General features: G+C 41.5%; 1 protein-coding gene across 8 annotated transcripts in view; it reads right to left on the bottom strand.

Annotated features, from left to right (window-relative positions):
* The window catches only part of AFF2 (ALF transcription elongation factor 2), a 489,532-nt gene extending 471,785 nt beyond the window's left edge, over nt 1-17,747 (bottom strand). For 4 of the 8 annotated variants that reach the window (XM_055375542.2, XM_055375547.2, XM_004064980.5 and 1 more), the window contains exon 1: nt 17,231-17,747. In XM_055375542.2, the coding sequence (XP_055231517.1) occupies nt 17,231-17,277 (47 nt within the window). In that variant the 5' untranslated portion in view covers nt 17,278-17,747. The remainder of the gene's footprint in view (nt 1-17,230) is intronic. The other 4 variants (XM_055375544.2, XM_063703243.1, XM_055375546.2 and 1 more) reach the window with 2 other exon arrangements.
* Between the last annotated feature and the right edge of the window lie 1,103 nt (nt 17,748-18,850).

Genomic DNA, 18,850 nt, shown 5'->3' with positions numbered 1-18,850 from the left:
TTGTTTTTTTTTCAGCAAAATCCACACTCCCGTGCCAAGACCAGACCAAAGCAAAATGGAATATAAAGTCCTTTTAATAGACCTTTCCCCCCAAGTCAAGATGAATCTCTAGACTCAATTCTAAACGCAATATTTATAAAAGGTATTTGGTAGCAAGAAACTATTCATCTTGGGATGCCCCATTAATAGCTGTGACAATAGTATTTGACACAATTATTTTTTTTTTTTTTTTTGAGACGGAGTCGTGCACTGTCGCCCAGGCTGGAGTGCAGTGGCGCGATCTTGGCTCACTGCAAACCCCGCCTCCCAGGTTCACAGCATTCTCCTGCCTCAGCCTCCTGAGTAGCTGGGACTACAGGCGCCCGCCACCATGCCTGGCTCATTTTTTTTTTTTTTGTATTTTTAGTAGAAACGGGGTTCCACCGTGTTAGCCAGGATGGTCTTGATCTCCTGACCTCGTGATCCGCCTGCCTCGGCCTCCCAAAGTGCTGGGATTACAGGCATGAGCCACCGCGCCCAGCCATCAAAATTATTTTCTAATTTAGAGTCCCTTTGGCAAAAAGAACCAATACTGTACAGTTGAATTCAGGGTTTTATAATAACTAATCAATAGTGCAGTACAAGAAATGATTTGTTGAATAATGACTGAAAGGTTGCAGTAATCAACAATGTGGTACAATGTACTAAGGGCTAGATTTTGACTTAAGATGCCTCTTGTACAACAAGTGAAAAAAATGAGTACTAGACACAAAAAACCATTCAAGGGAGTGTTGGGTCCGCTTGGCATCCTGGCAGCCACAAAGAAAGCCAGATGCCCTGTGCCATGCATTTCCTTATATGACAGATGACTCAAGCCCTTTCATTGAAATTGGATTTGCTGTGGTTTTGACCAATTCCATCTCCTATGATGATCTCATTCACATAAATCTCCAGCATGAAGCAATGAGGGCAGTGGTACTGAAGAGAAGGCTGGGTAGGATTGGGCAATGGGTATCTGTTTTTGTCATCTTAAAGTGCCACAATCTCTGCCACCAGAAGGATTTTCAGATATGATCTGGGGCATCTTAGAAAAACATTGGACTTTTTCCCACTGCTTGTTCTACTTTAAGTATTTAATGGTCTGACTCCAGGGGCCATTTATACAAATATCACTATGATATCCCCAGTGCCTGGCTAATGGTAGACACCCAGAATATATTTGTTGAATGAACGAATGAATGAATGCCCATTCCTCTCTTCAGGAGGCACTATACTTAAGATTTCACTCACCACAAAGCTGGTGCTCGGCTACCAAATAGACTGCAAAGAGAATGTAGCTATTCAATGATGTAGTATCAGAGTGGAATGAATAATACTAGGACCCAATCTCCCCCTTACAGGATGAAACGATGGTCACAGCCAGAAGAGTGGCTTTTCATAACTTCCAAGTAGTAGCTTGTTCAGAGGGGGCCAACTTTGAGCAACATCTCAAGACTTATCTCTGAGAAGCTGTATCACAGTTCAGTGTTACAGTGCCAGGGTTCAAATCCCAGCTCTACTACTTACTTATGTGATCTTAAGCAAGTGACTCAACCTCTTTGGGTCTCAATTTCCCCATCATAAAAATGGCAATAAGCTTGCCTACTACTTCGCAAGGTTACTGGAAGTATTAATAGTTTATGTATGGAAAGTGTTCAGATGAGTGTCTGACGTGCAGTAGTTGCTCAACTCTGAGGGCCATTGTCATCTGCCAAGTATATGCCAATATGGTGACAGTGAGAGATGTATGGTTTCACAGGAAGCATCAGGCTTCAACATTAGTTATTTGATTCCTCCTGGAAACGTTCCTGTTAGCCTTTTGATCTTTTGGGGTTCTCATATTGTGGCAATTAGAGAGGATATCCGGAGGGGTGTTTTCCTGGGAAAAGGATGTTGAATATCTGCTTCTCAGCCCAAGTTCCCTTGAAAAAGTTTATATGCAGGAGATAAAGACGCCTCTCCCTGCTCTATGTAACCTAAAAATAGAGTTAGAGCCTTTAGGGCCCAGTCACCTCCCACCTGCATATCTAGACAGAGTTTCTTGAAGTCTCTCCAAGCTTGGCTTGGGACGTTTTGCCCTAAAAAATGAGAACACAGTGAACACAGATAGGCAAGCTGTCCTTTGACCTTGGGAGGGCTGACGTGAACTGAAGAGCTTAGACTATTTTGTGTGGTCTCCAGGGCAGAACTGCAACCAAGGGCTGGAAGTTCAAAGAAGGCTTCTTTGCCCACATACAATGGAATTTGTTCTGACCTATCCAAAAAAGAAGAAATTTGCTACCATAGGAGGCAGTTTCATTCTCATTACGTTTTTGTTTTTGTTTTTTGGCTAGCAGAAGCTGGATGATTACTTGTGGGGAGACTGAACAAGGGGTTGGCCTCACTCTCATCCCCCTTAAGGACCTTTACAGATCTGAAGTTCTAAGATCCTATACCACTGCTGGGACATGAATCAGGAGCAACCATTGCAAAGAACCAATGGGAGATTCTCCTTTCTTCTTTACACATCATACATTGCACGAGAACTGAGCCATAGCTGCATTCACCATTTTGCCTGCACACCACTGAAATTAGTTCACACTGATTCATAAAAATTGATCACATTTCTTTTTATATCGTTATAGCTTTTATGATTTTTACAACTCTATTTTTAAATGGGAGACTATCATTATGAAAAAAATGTATCTCACAGAGGGCCTTAATTGTCCAGTTAATAAATAATGGAGGGATACAAAGTATCAGTACTAAAGCTAAGAAGGCTTGCTTATCCATTGTCTATTTATGAAAATTCAGTCTTCCTGGAAATAAGACACTGGAAATAGAAACAAGTATGGCTTTATTAGCTAAAGCAAAACAGCTAGAATTTCTAGTGTCTTTTTATTTCATTGAAAATTAAGGTCTAATAATTCTACAATTTAAATGCAAGATGCCTCCTTGGATTTTTTTAAATGATGGTTCATAAATCTACATTAGCAACGACAGTTTTGGACATGAAATTCAGAATACAGTCAAACAGCCTGCAAGATATTAAAGGCTTCTGTCTCCCAAATATGTTATTTCCTCCCTTTTTTCCAGTGAGGAAACAATTTGTTTATTACCCTTTCAAAGTAAACTTACGGAAGGTAAAAACGGCTTATTTTTCCTTTAAAATAAGGTTTCATTTTGTCCAGTCTCCTCAGTCATTCAGTGTAGGCTGTCTCATTCATAACAACCTTTTAAACATTTATCTCATAAAATGCACCATAGTCTTTAGAAAAAATTCAGAAAGCAGTGTTGTGTTTCTCACCTTTCAAAACACTGCCATAAGTATCCTAGATCAGTAATAAAAGGTAGAAAATAATCTGAAAATTTATCAGATGTAAGTAATACAATTAAAAGGATGACAGTGAAATAAGACCATGATGCCCACATCATAAGCTGTCTTTTTCCAAATGCTGTCAGACCTATTCAAGGAACCAAATAAAACAGTAGCTACTAAACTGTTTATATGAATAAATGTCAGGAATTTAAAAGATAGTGAAAGAGGAGGGTAGGTGATAGAGAACTGAGGGTTGTGTATTTAGAAGTAACATCAGGCTTGTTTTCTATGGCTGTTAAAGTCGGCTAAGCTCCAAGTTCCCAGGGAAGGCAGTAAACATTCATAGTTAAAGGATCAACATCACATAGACCAATTCAACTTGGACATTTCCTTGCCTCCAACGGTCACCACCAAAATGTAGCATCACTGCTAGAAGTCCTTTGAGAATAAAGCCATATCAGAACTATGTTCAGGAAATCCGGGTGCTAAGACTGCTTTGAACAAACACGTATTTACAAATACACATTTCATGACTGACCACCCTACACATCCTACAGTGGAAGGCCCAAATTCACAAATGAGATTGTGGCCAACTCCAAACTTTCACAGCATGTGGGAATAAAAGGAAAGAAAAGGAAAGACAAAACATAAGAAAACACCAGAAGAAATAGCCCTAACTTTGGCATTGCACTTTTTCTTCTTCTTTTTTTTTCCTCTTTGCACTGAACTTTTCATTACTGGTATTTATACTTCTGTAGTTTTCCGGTTATTGTCATTGTTAAACAAATGCGTGCCTATCAAATAATAAAAGTCACATTAACCCCAAGAACCTGGACCATTTCTATAAAGTCAGATAGGCATGGTTATTCAATATGTCTTTCCCTTTCAAATTCCTATGAACAATGGCAAATAATTAATTAATTAATTAAAGTTCAATAAAGATTTATGAGTGGGCCCTCTTCCCAACTTCTGCCACTGTAGCTGGGTGGGACAGCTTAACTAAAATATCCCTGAGAAATACCATGAGCCATGAAGTTCCTGACTCGCGTATCATTTATGATACCCTTGGGGAGCAGGCCCTGCCTAAGAAAACCGAGGCCCAGCACCCCATAAGTTTCTCATTACCAACAGGAATGTGCCAGGTCAGATGCACTGGAGGTTGTCAAGCTTTGCAAACTCTTCCCCCACCCTCAAATCTCATAAATTTTGCAGAATATGTTGCTTTGCCTTGAATTTTTATGATTATATTCAATTTAAGAAAACTTATCCCATATTTCATAATTTACCTTACTTTCTAAGAGTTACATGATGTCCATGAAGCTCTGAGAACTTTCTCCTAATCATATTTTTTACATCTTAAAAATATAAACCCACATATTTCCAGCCAGCCACGAATTTAAAACCTCCCCCTTCTTCTAATTTTGGTGTGCAAGTGTAGGCCGAACAGATTTCAAAGTTTTTCAGTTGGGCAAACTCACCTTTCCGTCCTCCATTAAGGCAATGAAGCTACTAAAAGACAGAAATAATGGTGATCAGAGTGTAAAAGTCAACCAGGTCTTGGCATTGAAATCATATTTGGGTTGACACTGTAAGGCTCAGAGAGGTACATCCCTGGAGCAGCTACTGCAGCATTCACAGCACAAAGAAAAGACTCTCCCAACCCCAGGGTCAAGGGTGAGGGAGATGATGGTTTGGAGTATAGGCACGTAGGCAAAGTTTGGTGATCCCCACATTTTCACCTGCTTTAGCGCATTTGAATGATTTTAGTGTTATTTTACTGAATTTGCTTTACAATAATATGTACTCCAGGTTTAAGAATGTAACCAAATCTTAAAAATGAAATAAAATAGTTCAGCAATATATAAATAGATAGTGATATACTCCTAATGATATATTTAGAGTAGCAACGTCTTTAAACCCTTCTATGTGCCTCACTGTAGATGTGGTAGTTCTTAGTACTACCCCTAAATCAGTGAATCTTCCTTACACACTCCAGAAGCCCAGAGGCAGGGAAAGGGCTGGATGGTCCGATGTCATCTAACGAGATATGAAACAAGAGAAAAGATCCCACTCTACCTACAAATGTTTAGGATAGGAATAAACTACAAAGACAGATGTAATCCTTTGTTAAATCTGATTATGAGAAGCAGACAAAATCACAACTGTATTCAGCATGTCATTTATCCTGGGTGACTAATGCATTATTTGTATGAAGTTAAAATTGAGCTCTGAGAAACTATGAAATAAATCAAATGCCCTACTTTATGTAATTTTAACAGACAGATCCCATTAGGATTCTACTATGCGTAGCTGTTGGGTAAAATCATTGACCAGTATCCTTATAAATTAATCAACTGAGGTAATGCTGGCTTGGCTGTCATCATTTTCTACTAATCTACATTTAGAATTCGCTTTAACTTTCAAGCCTTTTGAAATAGGTTGATCAAATTTCTATTTTTTGTTCAAGGTGTATGAGTCACTGCAATTGTTTACCAAAGTATGTATGGCAGACGTGTGTCGTGGGTGTCCTTTTTCAATGGCATTAGAGTGCTCATTGGCATTTCACTGTAATTTCTAAGTATGATGCTAATCAGAATACAATGAAAACAGTCTTCATCATTCTTGACAGGAAGTTTTACCACTTACAGTCTGAATATATTTGCACTGTTGAAGTTTAAACTGTTACAGAACTTCAAAACTAAATGGCCAAAATGCCTAATTGTAGCAAAAGAGATATAGTTAACATTTAACTGTTATTTTTTTAAAAAAGGTCCATCATGGCTCTTGCATTTTTTCTGGATCTGTAATTAATATTCAGATAAGTTTCATTTCTGATTATGAGACCCAATTTATTAAAGACCCATTAATTATCTACAGTCTGTCCTCCTAGTATGTACCTTAAAGTCTGGTTCATTTAACTGCCTGGGTGTTTCACTCCCACTAAAATTTCCTAAATTTCTTTGTCATCTCATGTTTCTGTCTATCTTCTTGACCTGCATCCTGCCACCTTTAATTTTGCAATTTGAAAATAATAAAATAATGTTCAGGGGTGTTTTTCCACATTACTTTTAGTACATTGAAGGTACCCAACAAACTCTATTATCAGCTCATCTTCAACTCTGTGAAGGCAGGTTATAGCAGAAGGGATGTGGTCTTTGGGCCCAAGAAATCTGAGTTGGACTTGGGGCTCTGCTGTTGGCTAATCATGTGACTTTGAGAAAGTTAGGGGTGTACCCCTCTGATTCTCATCTTTCTTGTCTGTAAAATGGGGGTGAAAACCCTTATTTTTTAGGATCCTTGTTCAATGAGGTGATGTTTGTAAAGTATATGCCATAATGCTCTGTAAATGCTAATCCTCTTTCCCTGCCAAATTATCTTATAGATTTCTTTAAAATCAGCACGTGTGGAAAGTTTTCTGCACATCCTTGGGATGAAATTGTAATTTGACTCCTCCAGATGAATAGAAAATGTGTTCAATGTAAAAATATATGTTAGGAAAATTCAAATCCCACGTTAGCCTCCAAAGCGGGAACTATTAAGCAAACGGGCATCTAGCTAAGAGGAGACAACGTTACAAAAGTGTGGAGAAAAATACTCAGCAAATGTTGAAGTCTGTCATCCCCCCTTTGTACTAGATGAAAGTTACAATTCAGGGATGGTAACAAGTTACTACACCTTTTTTTTTTTAAGGCTGCACAATTACCCTTAAAGCACTGTTGCAGATATTAAATGTAGGTATACCTCATGACAAGAAAATGCTGTACACAAAAATCTAAAATCTAAAAATGCTGTACACAAATCTGATAAGTTTAGGGCTGTTTGGGAGAGATTTTGCTCATCAACAAAGACTTCCCTACGGTATTCCTGGCAAGTAAGATGCACATAAAGAACATTTAATTTATAACATTTCTATAAGCATCTTATTTCAGAAAAGTATGTACAGAAGGCAAGGCAACACACCTACCTGTACACACCTGTCTGCTCATTGTGATTTTAGCACTTCTCTTGGTCCTCATTCTTACACCTCTTGAGCTATCTCTTCACAAATTTAATCACACAAAGTATTAAGCAGGTTTTTGTCTATCATTCCATCTACCTATTCACCAAAAAATAACTGAGCACCTACTGTGCACCACACACTGTTCTAAGCATTGCAGTGTCAGCAGTGAATAAAACCAACAAAACTCTCCATCCTTAATGAGCTCACATTCTTGTCAAGTTTGAATTAGGTTCAGGTTTATGGACCAGTATACCTTCCTCCCAAGATCAGAATCTGCCACTTACACCAAAGAGGAACAGACTTGTGTGTCTCTTGTTGGAGTAGATATCTGGAAAGTCATGCCTCATATTTGATAATGAACTTAGACCCAATTTGTAAATACTAAGGATGAGTGGTAAAGTCCTCATTAGCCCAGTCTACTATAGAGCCCAAGCACAAGCAGGGCTTGCCACTAGTATAGCATCTATCCTAGGGTATCCTTATAGATTAGCAGAGAAGCTAAGGATTCACATGGCCTGTGGATTAATTCAAGCTCAGCAACATACTACCAGTATGGCCTTGGGCAAGTCGCTGAACCCTTTTGTCCCAGTTTCCTGCTCTGTTAATAGAGAAATCGGATAACACAAATCAGAACCTGTAACATAGGAAATGTTACCTGTAATTATTAGCTTAAATTATTACTATTAATACTGTTTTTAGGTCTTCTCAGCTAGATTTAATATTTTGAAGAACTAGCATAGTGCCTGAATGAACTGAATAAATGAATGATGCTGCACTCTGAACTGGCAGCATTAGGTTATTATTCTGGGCCAGGGACTGGGAACACAAAAATAAAAGACACATACTCATCTCTCACAACAACAAAGTTGCATGGGAAGAGTCGGGGAAGGGAGAAAGCAGGATCCAGCCCAGGTGGAAGTCAGCTCAGGAAGGTATGAAAGCACAGAGGAGAGGCATCTGAACAGACTGGGTAGGAGTATGGGAGTTTGAGGGACGGAGGAAGCAGGAGGTCTGCTGCTCACTAGCAGCTTCCCAGAGATAGAGTTGAGATTTGAACAATGACATAGCCAGGCAAAGAATTACTTGGTGGCCAAACAGCTAATCGTAAACACAGATGTCAACACAATTCACACAGTACGAAGGCACCAACTCACTTTTTAGGAAAAAAGAAATTCTAATGGTAAAATAGTGGTACACACCTAACAAACAAAATAGTTAATTATATTTTTAGAAAAGGAGAAAGAGCAAAAGAAACAATGTATTTGTGAACATCTCAAGAGCTACAATATACACTTCTTTTGAAAAATGGCCATTTTGCTAGCAATTGTACCAATTTACAAACACTTGCTTCAATTATTTCAGAGAAAAAACACATTTTCATTTGGTATTTCTTTGAAGAATGTTTGCACAAATGTTTCCAAAGCTCTTCTTGGGAGACTTTTGTGGTTGTCCCTCAGCAAATGTTGGTCTGTGTTAATGAGAATACTCCATTCACACAGCAAAAGAGGACTCAGGCAATTATGTGATGAATGTGAGCTACTGTCAAACCAGATAACTCAGGGTCCAAAGTCAATTGTCTTATGTTGAGTATTCAGTGCTCCGGGTCCCCTAAACAATAAAAATTTCTGGATTTCCATTTCACTCTGAACTGCACTAATAGTAATAAAAGAGTTTCATGGGCCTTGACCAGGACTGTTTTGCCTACTTAGCTTGCATTCTCTCTCTCTCCCAGAATTCCTATTTTACTTATAGTCCATGTCATAATATTTCCCTAATTCTAATTATACATTCCAATGTAAATTCTGTGAGGCCAAAGGTCATCTTCTACAGTCCTTTCATCTCTCCCTAAAAATGACTGACTAGCAGAGTGTTGGGCACAGAGTAGGTAGGCAATACAAACAGTTCTTGAGAGATGACAAACACTGAACCAGGGTACAAGGGCTCCTGACCCGGCTTTGCCAATTACTGACTGGATGTCCTTGGGCAAGTCATTTTCCCATCCTGGGCCTCAGTCTCCTTATCTGTACAATGAGGAGTTTGGATCACATGATCCAAAGGGGCCCTCCAGCCTTAAAACTCTAGCTTCTACGACCTGATTAACGTCTACACACCAAAGCCAAGCACTTTGGCAGCAAATAAATAATAGCAAATTGATGAGACCTCTCCACGGCACTTCATCAGAAACATCCATCACACTGAGTCTAATTTAGTCACTGTGGTTGTGCCGACCTGGCATGAAAACAATCAGTCCTTTGGAAAATTAATTCATTAAAAAATTGGTTGGCTGACATCCTGAAGGGGGAAATAAAGCCTATGTAATTGCATTTTTCATTGTTCAACAGATAGTCAGGTTGTCATGTACATATTGCCATAGTCTAAAGGTTAAAATGACCTTATAACAACACATTCCATCTGCTTGGTTGGTTTGATCAAACCATACTAGAAACCCAAACACCAAGAAGACATCATAATTTTAGCAAACAACTTCTTCCAATGATTGTTAAAGCTGAGATTTCAATTTCAGCACCACTACAAAACAAGTAGCATATTATTTTTTACTTATACAAAAAAGAAACCATTTCAAAGCTATTTATTTCCAGGAGATATGTTGCCTACAAAACACAAAAACTGACTCCAGGAAAATGGTTTAATAAAGGTCACCAAGTGAACCAGTATCTGCTACTGAGATCTGGTTTTCATTGAAGATGGTAGATGATGCAGAGAACTATTATTTGGAAATCTAACAAAACAAACTGTTCTCCATAGGATGGAAGTAATGTCTTTTATTTCTCCAACAAAAGAAACATTGGAAAAATAAACAGATGAGTGATTTTGATTTTGTAATGAAAACAAAGCTTGTTTCCTTAGCTTATTCCTCAAAGTGTGGCTTTTACACCTTCATATAAGAGAACGTACCTACTGAAGAACCAAATCAAAGATTACTTTGAAACATTAGCTGATTTTATTTTTCAAATGAAGCAAAATACACAGGTATGTTTGAAAAACAGCATCCCATAAAGTAGGCAATCCATAATCAAAATCACATTCTAGCTATAGTGCTATTGTCAGCTCTGCTTAAATCATGTCATTTTTTTCAGCTCTCAGATAAGTTTTTTTCAGCTCAGTAAGTAGGTAGATGTTAGAAGCTAAGGTCATCTAAAAGATTTACTTCAAAATAAATTCAACAATTCAGTGCATCACCCTCTCTATGGTGTAAAGTGTGCCTTGCTTTGAACATGCATATAAAATTTCATTAAAGTGTAACATAAAAGTTTTACATTAGAAGAACCCAGGGCTGGACCTTTGTTTAACAGTCATGATAATTTATGGTGTGGATCTGCTACAGTTAAGTAGAAAAACAGCCTTCTCATGATGAAATACAAGTCATAAAGACTGAAACTCAAGGAAAGCTGGAGGAATCCCAACCCTCCGACCACTCATGTTTTCCTCAGATTTTTGTTACACATTCTTTATTAATGTTCTCAATGCAGATTGAGACACAATACTAGTCCGTTAATTCCTATAATGCTGTACCTTAAAAGATATTCTTTCCTCTTGTTTTTCTTTTGGGCTAAACATATCTTGGAATTCATAGAAATTCTGTTTTTTAAAAACATGCCAATTACATGGATACTATTTTTGCCTTTTCCTATTAATCTTCTTCTGTATCCATTGGTTATTCTCTTTATTTTCTGCAAAAAGATCAGACTGGCTAAGAGACATGAAAAGAATTACAAATAACTAATATACAATCACACAGGCAGAGGGACAGTATTATCACTAGGATTTAGTAAGTAACTATCCTTGAAAGAGACCTGCATTTGCATGGAACAGTCTTTGAGTCGAATGTGACTGTAACATCAATCAACAGATGTTTATTGAGTACCTCTGATGGAAAAACACTGTGCTAAATGATGCCAGAGGGTGACACACCATTCTCTAGGAAGCAACGTGGATATTTAAATATTAACAACTTAATGCACCAGTGGTGATGCAGCGAAAAGAGCAACAAAGACATATCCTAAGACTATTCACCTACTGTGCAAATTCAGGCAAGTAACTTAACCTCTCTGAACTTCCATTTTATTATCTACAAAATGAAGCTAAAATATCAATCCTAACAAATCTTTAAGGTTATTGTGAGGGTCCAATCAATTAATACATATGGTAAGATTAGAAAGCTTTGGAAAGAAATGTTACCAACTTCCCACCTCCAGTTTCGAGGCTCCAAATGAGCCAAAAAATATACCATGGTCTTCTTTATGTTCAAGTATCAAATCTTCAAAATTTGAGCATTCAGATTTAAATGAACAATTCTCAAGGACTTGAGATTTGTCTCCTTCATATACATATATATAATTTTCCATTCTCACATTTTCATGAAGGGGGCATCCATAAATGACAGGCTAAGAGATTGTATCAGTATATAGACTGCTCTCTTTCTAATTAAAAGGAAAAAGCAGAGTTCCATGGCTGGTCAAATTACATGGTAATTCCACAGATTTTTTCCACAAGTACAATATACACAATCCAATCCATTTGTTTCAGTGACGGCTAAATAAATATTCGGATCCACACAAAAAATAATAGGCAATGATCTTTTGTGGAAAGGCACCTGACTTGGAAATAGGCAGATGAGGATTTTTCTCAGCAAGCTCTACTACCAACAGGCTGTGTGAACTTAGGTGAGTCACACAACCTCTCTAAGAATGAATTTGCCATTCAATAAAATGGCAAGAACCCCTGAACATTCTAACTCACAATGATCAAATGAGATAGCATGTGGAAGAGCATTCCACATGTTGGAAAGGTTCAGACAAAACGTCAGTTGTTGATGATGCAGGCTCTGGAGTCAGCTCCATCTATGCTGAAACCTGGATTGCGTCACTGAGTGAGTACCTGTGTGATTTCATTGCTTCACCTGTAAAACAGGGATCATAACAGGTCCTATCTCAGAAAGTTGTTGGAAGGATTAAACGAAATTGAGTCTTTACAGAATTTAGTCCAAGCTTGTGGCACAGAGTAAACACTCAAATTATAGTAGCAATGATAATGTTGAGTTCTACCACAGGTAAAACACACACACACACACACACACACACACACAGACACACACACTCAAAAAGGTTTCTTCAAGTTTGGTCTTGAGTTCTTTAATCAGTAACATTTCTTTCCATTTATCAGTAAGCAAGTTTTTGAAATCTCTCTTTATCCAACAGCAATCAGAAAAAGAAAAACAAAATTACAAGTGAAAAATGTAGTCACTGCAGCAAAAGTTGTTTTGTCTACATGACAGGCTAATCAAGTATATGGCAGTTTTCCTCTTTGAGGTATGACCTACAGTTACAAGCTCTTAAGGCCACAGCTCTAAATTGTTCCAGAGAAGGCCATTTCATTGGACTTCTACAATTTTGAAATTATGTTAAATAAGTGCAAATTTTGCATGCAAAAATAATCTTAGCTAAGAATCATGGGCATTTATTTCATGTTAAAGGTTAGTACATTAAAGCCATTTCTATTCAACAATAATTAGCATGTTTAAATACAATATAATTTGTATCCATCTACAGGATGCTTAAATGTATGGAATCTCATTCATGTCTATAATGATGGATTCATTTTCCAGGCAGTCATTTTCTATCTTGATTTGTATATTTTAAAGTTGTTAAATGCTTGACTGAATCATTAGCAAAACAATTCATGTATCATTAAACTGATTTCTACCATGAGATAATTTTCTTCCGTGTCCAATAGATGTGCCTCTTAAGATGTACTGAGATAGCTTTTATTCTTTGGAGGGTTTGGGGAGTTGCGGAGGAGACCTTACTAGTGAATTTCACCAACTTAAATTTCTCCTACCCACACATTCCCTTAAGAAACACAACCTAAAATGGTTTGTTGAATGAATGCTCAAACACACGGGAGAATGCATACTGTACTAGCAAAGAAAACAGACCATAGGCAGTCTCCCTTTTAAGAGACCACAGAGGGAAAACGGGAAAGATAAATGGATGGAGGTAGAGAACAAGAAATGCTGGGAATCTCTAGGCCTTATTCAAACCAGGACTTCCCCTCCCCCCACCCCACCACAGCCCTAGTATCTCCAAGTTGGCAAAGGTTGTGTTCCCCCCATCTCCCACACCTTCCCATCCATAAACAGTCCTGTTCCGCTCTTCTGGAGGATTGTAGCTAACGAGGCCTCGGAAGACCTGTGCGCACAGAACAGGAGGAGGCAGCCGGGTTGCTGCAGTGCATGGGCCATGCCCGGCTGGAGCTGAAACAGTTCACTTTTGTCTAGAAAGCAGCCCCCCGCCCCTTCTCCGGCACTGCCCCGCCCTCGCAAGGTCGAAGAAAACTGGGGAAAGTGCAGTTCGGACTGCTGGGGCAGGCCCTGGGGGCTGCCTTTACCGGAGGAAGAGAAGCCTGGCCGGCACATGGCCCCTTCTCAGCCTTGACAGCCCCACACAGACCTTTGAACTTTCTATTTATATAACAGTTTAGTGAGTTTAAGTCTCTTCCTGTATAACTGCCCGTTTGCAAGCTTGCCTCTAATTAGGCTATTTGTGAGACATCATATAAAAACTACAAACAATTGATGCTGTCCCTTGCAGTGAGAAGCCAGCCACTGTCACAATCACTTAACTACGATTTTAACTAGGCTTTTGAACGTTCTGATTTTGCTATCATGGTGGTTTTCTTTTCTTTTTTTTTTTAAGAATGTGTCCCTTTCTGTATTTTCTTTCTTTTCTTTCCTTTCCTTCCTTCCAATGAAGAAAAGGTAAGCATCCCCACAAAGAACCTTGGCCTGTCACAAAGCAATACCTAATCAATACTGGGTGGGAGGTGCTTACAGAACTGAAAGGCTGTACATTTTGTAGGCCCTCTGAATTTGCTTTTTTTTCCCTCTTAAATGGGGATTAATGACATCATTACATGATCTTCAGTCACCTCAAGTATTCATTTACTTGGTTACCAAAAACAGGTCTATGGAATGATTTAAATGAAGAAATTTGATTTTTTTTAAATTTATCTTTTTCTTTAAGAGCAAGTGATGTTTTTCATGCACACAGACAGACATCTGTGCCATCTTTTTTCTTTCACAGAATGGTTTATATTAAATTCAGACTCAGGTGAACATTGCTCATTCATCCAAGAATCTTAAAGAACTTGAGCTTTGGCCCTTTAATCGAGTCCAGAGCATGACCCATTAAGTTATTCTTGCAGTTTGTGAAATCCAGTGGTACGTTCCATTAGGCATGTGAGCCTTCCAAAACACTGCACATAACATGCACACTGCAGCATCATTAGTACCCCATCCTTTCCATTTGCATTTGCCCTAACAAATGTGTGTGTTTATAAATGGGCACACACTTTTTGTTTACTACAGTCAAGTGTTTGCAAATAACACATATGCCTGTGTATGTAAAGTCTTTCTTCATTATGTCTAGGAAAATGAGTTTGTTTTTAAGCTGTCCTGATCCATTTATTGTCAGACATCTAGGGTTGCAGTAGAGATAGCTCAGAGCTTACTGTTCCACAAGTGAATGTTAAGAATAAATTCAAGGTAAATAAGATCGTTAACTTTGCTGGTCTTTTTTCCTTTCTTGGCCCTTCTGGGGGCTTGGGGGCGTGGGGAGTGGAGGCCATCACTTTAAGTAGCTATTTACTCCCAAGGAATGGAAGTAAACATATAATGAACACGTAACTGGCATGCTCTGGACTTCCAAAGAGAAGTGGGAAAGGTACCAATTTCCACTCAAGACAATGTCAAGCTTTTTAGTTCATCCACTATTGTCACATTTATGTTCCTTTTCTCTGTGGAGCTATACAAAACACAAAAGCACAACCACATTACAAATGTTTATAAACAGAGATACATAACGAAGTGTGCCACTCACGAGCAGTAAGAAGGAGAAATTTTCCTGGATCATGTACAGAGGGAAAGGACAGGCTTATTTATGCAGATGCGTTACACTAATTAATCAGTATTTCACATAATATTCACGAAGTGTCCAAGTCTATGCTTCTTAACTGATGTGTCTCAGTTAGGGATCTGGAGGAAAAAAAGGTTTTGCATTTTCCTTAAGATAAGAAAAAGAAAGCCTCCCACAGGGGTGAGGGAGCCTATCATTTTTTTTTTAAAGAAATCAAACATAAAAGAGTCCATTCCCTTTAAATATGCAATTGCATATGCATAAGATTAAACCGGAATTAATATAAAAAACATGTTTCTAAAAACCTAATACCTTGTATATGTTTAACATTTGAACTATACCCATGAAATTAATTATAACAATGCCTGTTAAATTAACGATGTAACCCACACCACATATTAGGCAAATTGTATGCAAATAGAGTGCTATGGTTATCAGTTGTCTGCAAAATAAATTAGTGAGGCAGAGTAAAGGCTGTGTGCAGAAGCATAATATCTAATTGAGCAATAATTTGATTGTAATTTTTACTTTCAAATAACAGCATTTTTTAATGTAACAATGTATTTCTACAGAGCTGATAAAACCGTGGTATCCAAAACGCCTTATAGATTAATACTGATACAGCATAATTTGTGCTTCAAGGATTTATCCGGAATTGCTGTAAAATAAAATGTATTTAAGTTCTGATTATCTTGGATTTGCAACTAAAGGAGGCATGATTGGCATAATGAAGCTGTTGGCTAAGCATATGACCCTTTTTTAAAGAAGGAAATTGCCTAAAATATCACATCAACAGGGGAAATCCTTGTAAAAATACACAGCATTCATAACCAACGGCCGCTAGTAGTTTAACATTGCAAAAGATTTCGCACTATTGGTAGGTACTACAGATCATTCTAAATACATTTTAAAAGGCAATAACCAAGAATGCAATTTTAAGCGGTTACCACTGCGCCCCCTCCCCATCTAATTCCTTAGACTGCGGGGGGAATCTGATACGTTTAAGTATTATGACAAATAAACTGTGATGATGTTTGCAGTAGGTGAAGTTTTTGAAAAGTTAATAGATATGTATATCCGTATTTACGCACACGCGCACGCACATCTCTAAGAGAGTAACAACTTTCTAGGTCCCCAGTCACCTTTCTACCATCTTTCAAAATGTCTCAGCGACAAGTTTAGGGTATTTTGTGAAGAGCTGACTCAACCTTTGAATCTGAGCTGGAGGTCCATTACAAAAAACTACGGCTGCCTCCCAGTGGGAGGCCGAAGGGGGTCCAGCCGGTAATTAAATGTGCATTGACATCAGAGCTGCGGATTTGGGGGGCCAACTCCAAAAACCCTCAGTCTTGAAAGCCAAGCGCCGAAGTCGGCCCCGAACCAAGGTCCCCTGAGTGGTGGCCCCCAAAGCCGCGGCTCCACCCGGGAGTGCAGGGAACTTGGGCTGAGTCGGCAGAAGGAAAGGTGTGCGCGCCGCGCAGCGCAGGGATGGAGGTGGCGGCAGCGGGGGCGGTGGCCACCAAGGAAGCAGAGGGCTGCTGGCCGCACCTGGCCGTTGCCTTTCCCCCATGGCCCGCCGCGGGCGTTGGGCACCTGGAAAGTTGAGGCATTTAGGGCGGGCGGCATCCGGGGCTCAAGGAGGCCAGACCGGCAAGCCGCTCCGAGAGAAAAGCTCCTGGGAGGTCGTGCGGTTCAGCCCTCGGGCGGCACCGAATTCGATGTGAGCCAAATGCAACTCTTTAGACTTGGAGCGCAAAGCGACGCTTTCGGGTCCGCATCCCTCCCTCTGCCCGCACCTCCCCCCACCCCGGCATCCGACCTAGGAGTCAGCGCGGCCGGGGCCAGAGGTGGCTGAGAGCAAGTGGGAGGGAGTCCGGGGCGCCCCCCACGACAGCTCCAGCTCCTCTTAACAAAGGCGAAAACCTCAGACTTCGCCAGGAGACTCGCTCATCAAAGGAGAAGGCAAAAATCAACACCTACCACTGCTGCTCCAAGTCCCAGTCTCTGAAAAAGTCGAATAGATCCATAGCGGCCGGGCGGCGGCGGCGGGCGGGCGCCTGTCCCTGATCGCAGCGGGTCGGCGCGGCTCTCGGCACAGCTCGCTGGCGGTTCTCGGCGGCCCGGCTCTCCAGCCCTCCCGCCCAGCTAAAAGTGTCCGGGCCGCATCGGCAGCAGCGGCGGGCGCTGGAGGTGTCTGGTCCCGTGCTCCGGAGAGGCAGCGGCGGCAGTGGCACTGGGCGGGCAAGCGCCTGGTCGCCCACTCGGGTCCGCTCGGTCCGCGGTAGCCCGCGCACCCAGCGACCTGACGCTGCGGCGGCAGCCGCTGCGGGCTCAGGCGGGCTGGGCCGCCCGCCTGGCTGGCTGCGGGCCGGCGGCGGCGGCGGCGGCGGGGGCGGCCGGGGCAGAGGCAGCGGCGCGGCGCGGCAGCCGGGGCGGCAGCGGCGGCGGCGGCGGCGGCGGCGGCGGCGGCGGCGGCAGCGGCTGCACAGGCGGCGGCGGCGGCCGCGGCAGCATCACACACTTACACACTCACAGGGGGCGGAGCCTGGACAGCTAGAAGCCGCGACATGGAGCAGGCACGTTATCATCCCCGGATCTGGCAGGGGCTCGCCGCGCCCGCCCCTGCCTTTCGGGAACCCTCTCCCACCCCCCACTGTCAAAATCAGCTAGTGGGAGCGGCCACAGAGCTGAGGACCCGGACCCGGACCCGGGACGCAGGGGCCGTGGCAGGGATACAGGAGGTGGGCTGGCGGGACCAGGACGCGGGCTTCGGGAATGGGACCCCTCTCTGAAGCCCAGCCCACCCCCACCGCTGGGAATTAGTTTTGAACTAGAAAAGACAGCACAAACAGCCGTGGGGTTGAAGGTCGCCCCCTGCCACCTCAAGCACAGCTCCTTGAGCCCCCGAGTAGTGGAGCAAACTTTTGCGTGCCTGAGCATCCCTCAGGTCTGTAGTGCGTAGCACGCGGGTCCAGGAAGGAGAAGGCGGTCACCTTCACCAGCCCCGTGGCTCCACGTGCCCGCACCCAGGCCCTCCAGGCATGCCTTTAGGCGCGCACCTAGTAGGTCAGCGAGCTATAGGCCCTGGATTCAGTGGGCAGCAAGGATAGGAACAAATGACTGCCCTTGCGTGGTCCTTGAGTTCGGGGTTAGGACACTGTTAAACTGGGTTCCACTGTCACTTTCCTCGCACGGTCACCAGGTGCCTTGAGCAAAAGACTTCTGCTAGCTCCTCCTCTGAGAAATGGGAAAACCACTGGGTGTGTGCCCAGTATCCCACGCACCGGCTGCCCGTCTCCCTTCTGGCCTGAAATTCTCTTTCTGCACGTGGAGGGTTTAACCGAGCCTCCTACTCCCTTCAACCTCCACCTCTGGTCCAGGAAGGGGTGGATCCCTTTAGCCAATTCCCTGGAGGGAAAGGTTCCCTGGCCTCCGTGCAGAGAAAGGTCTGTGGGAAGGGGCGGGACCGGTTTCTGGCATTTTAGGACATGAGCATTCTGGAGTCCTAGGCATGTAATTTGCCTTCTTCGTGTCGTTATACAGAGGGAATAGTATTGGCACATTATTCAAATCCTAAGGCTAGAACTCTCTTGGGAAGGA

This window comes from Gorilla gorilla, chromosome X, assembly GCF_029281585.2.
Source record: "Gorilla gorilla gorilla isolate KB3781 chromosome X, NHGRI_mGorGor1-v2.1_pri, whole genome shotgun sequence".
NCBI classification, from domain to species: Eukaryota; Metazoa; Chordata; class Mammalia; order Primates; family Hominidae; genus Gorilla; species Gorilla gorilla.
This window is presented reverse-complemented; position numbering and strand designations above follow the sequence as displayed.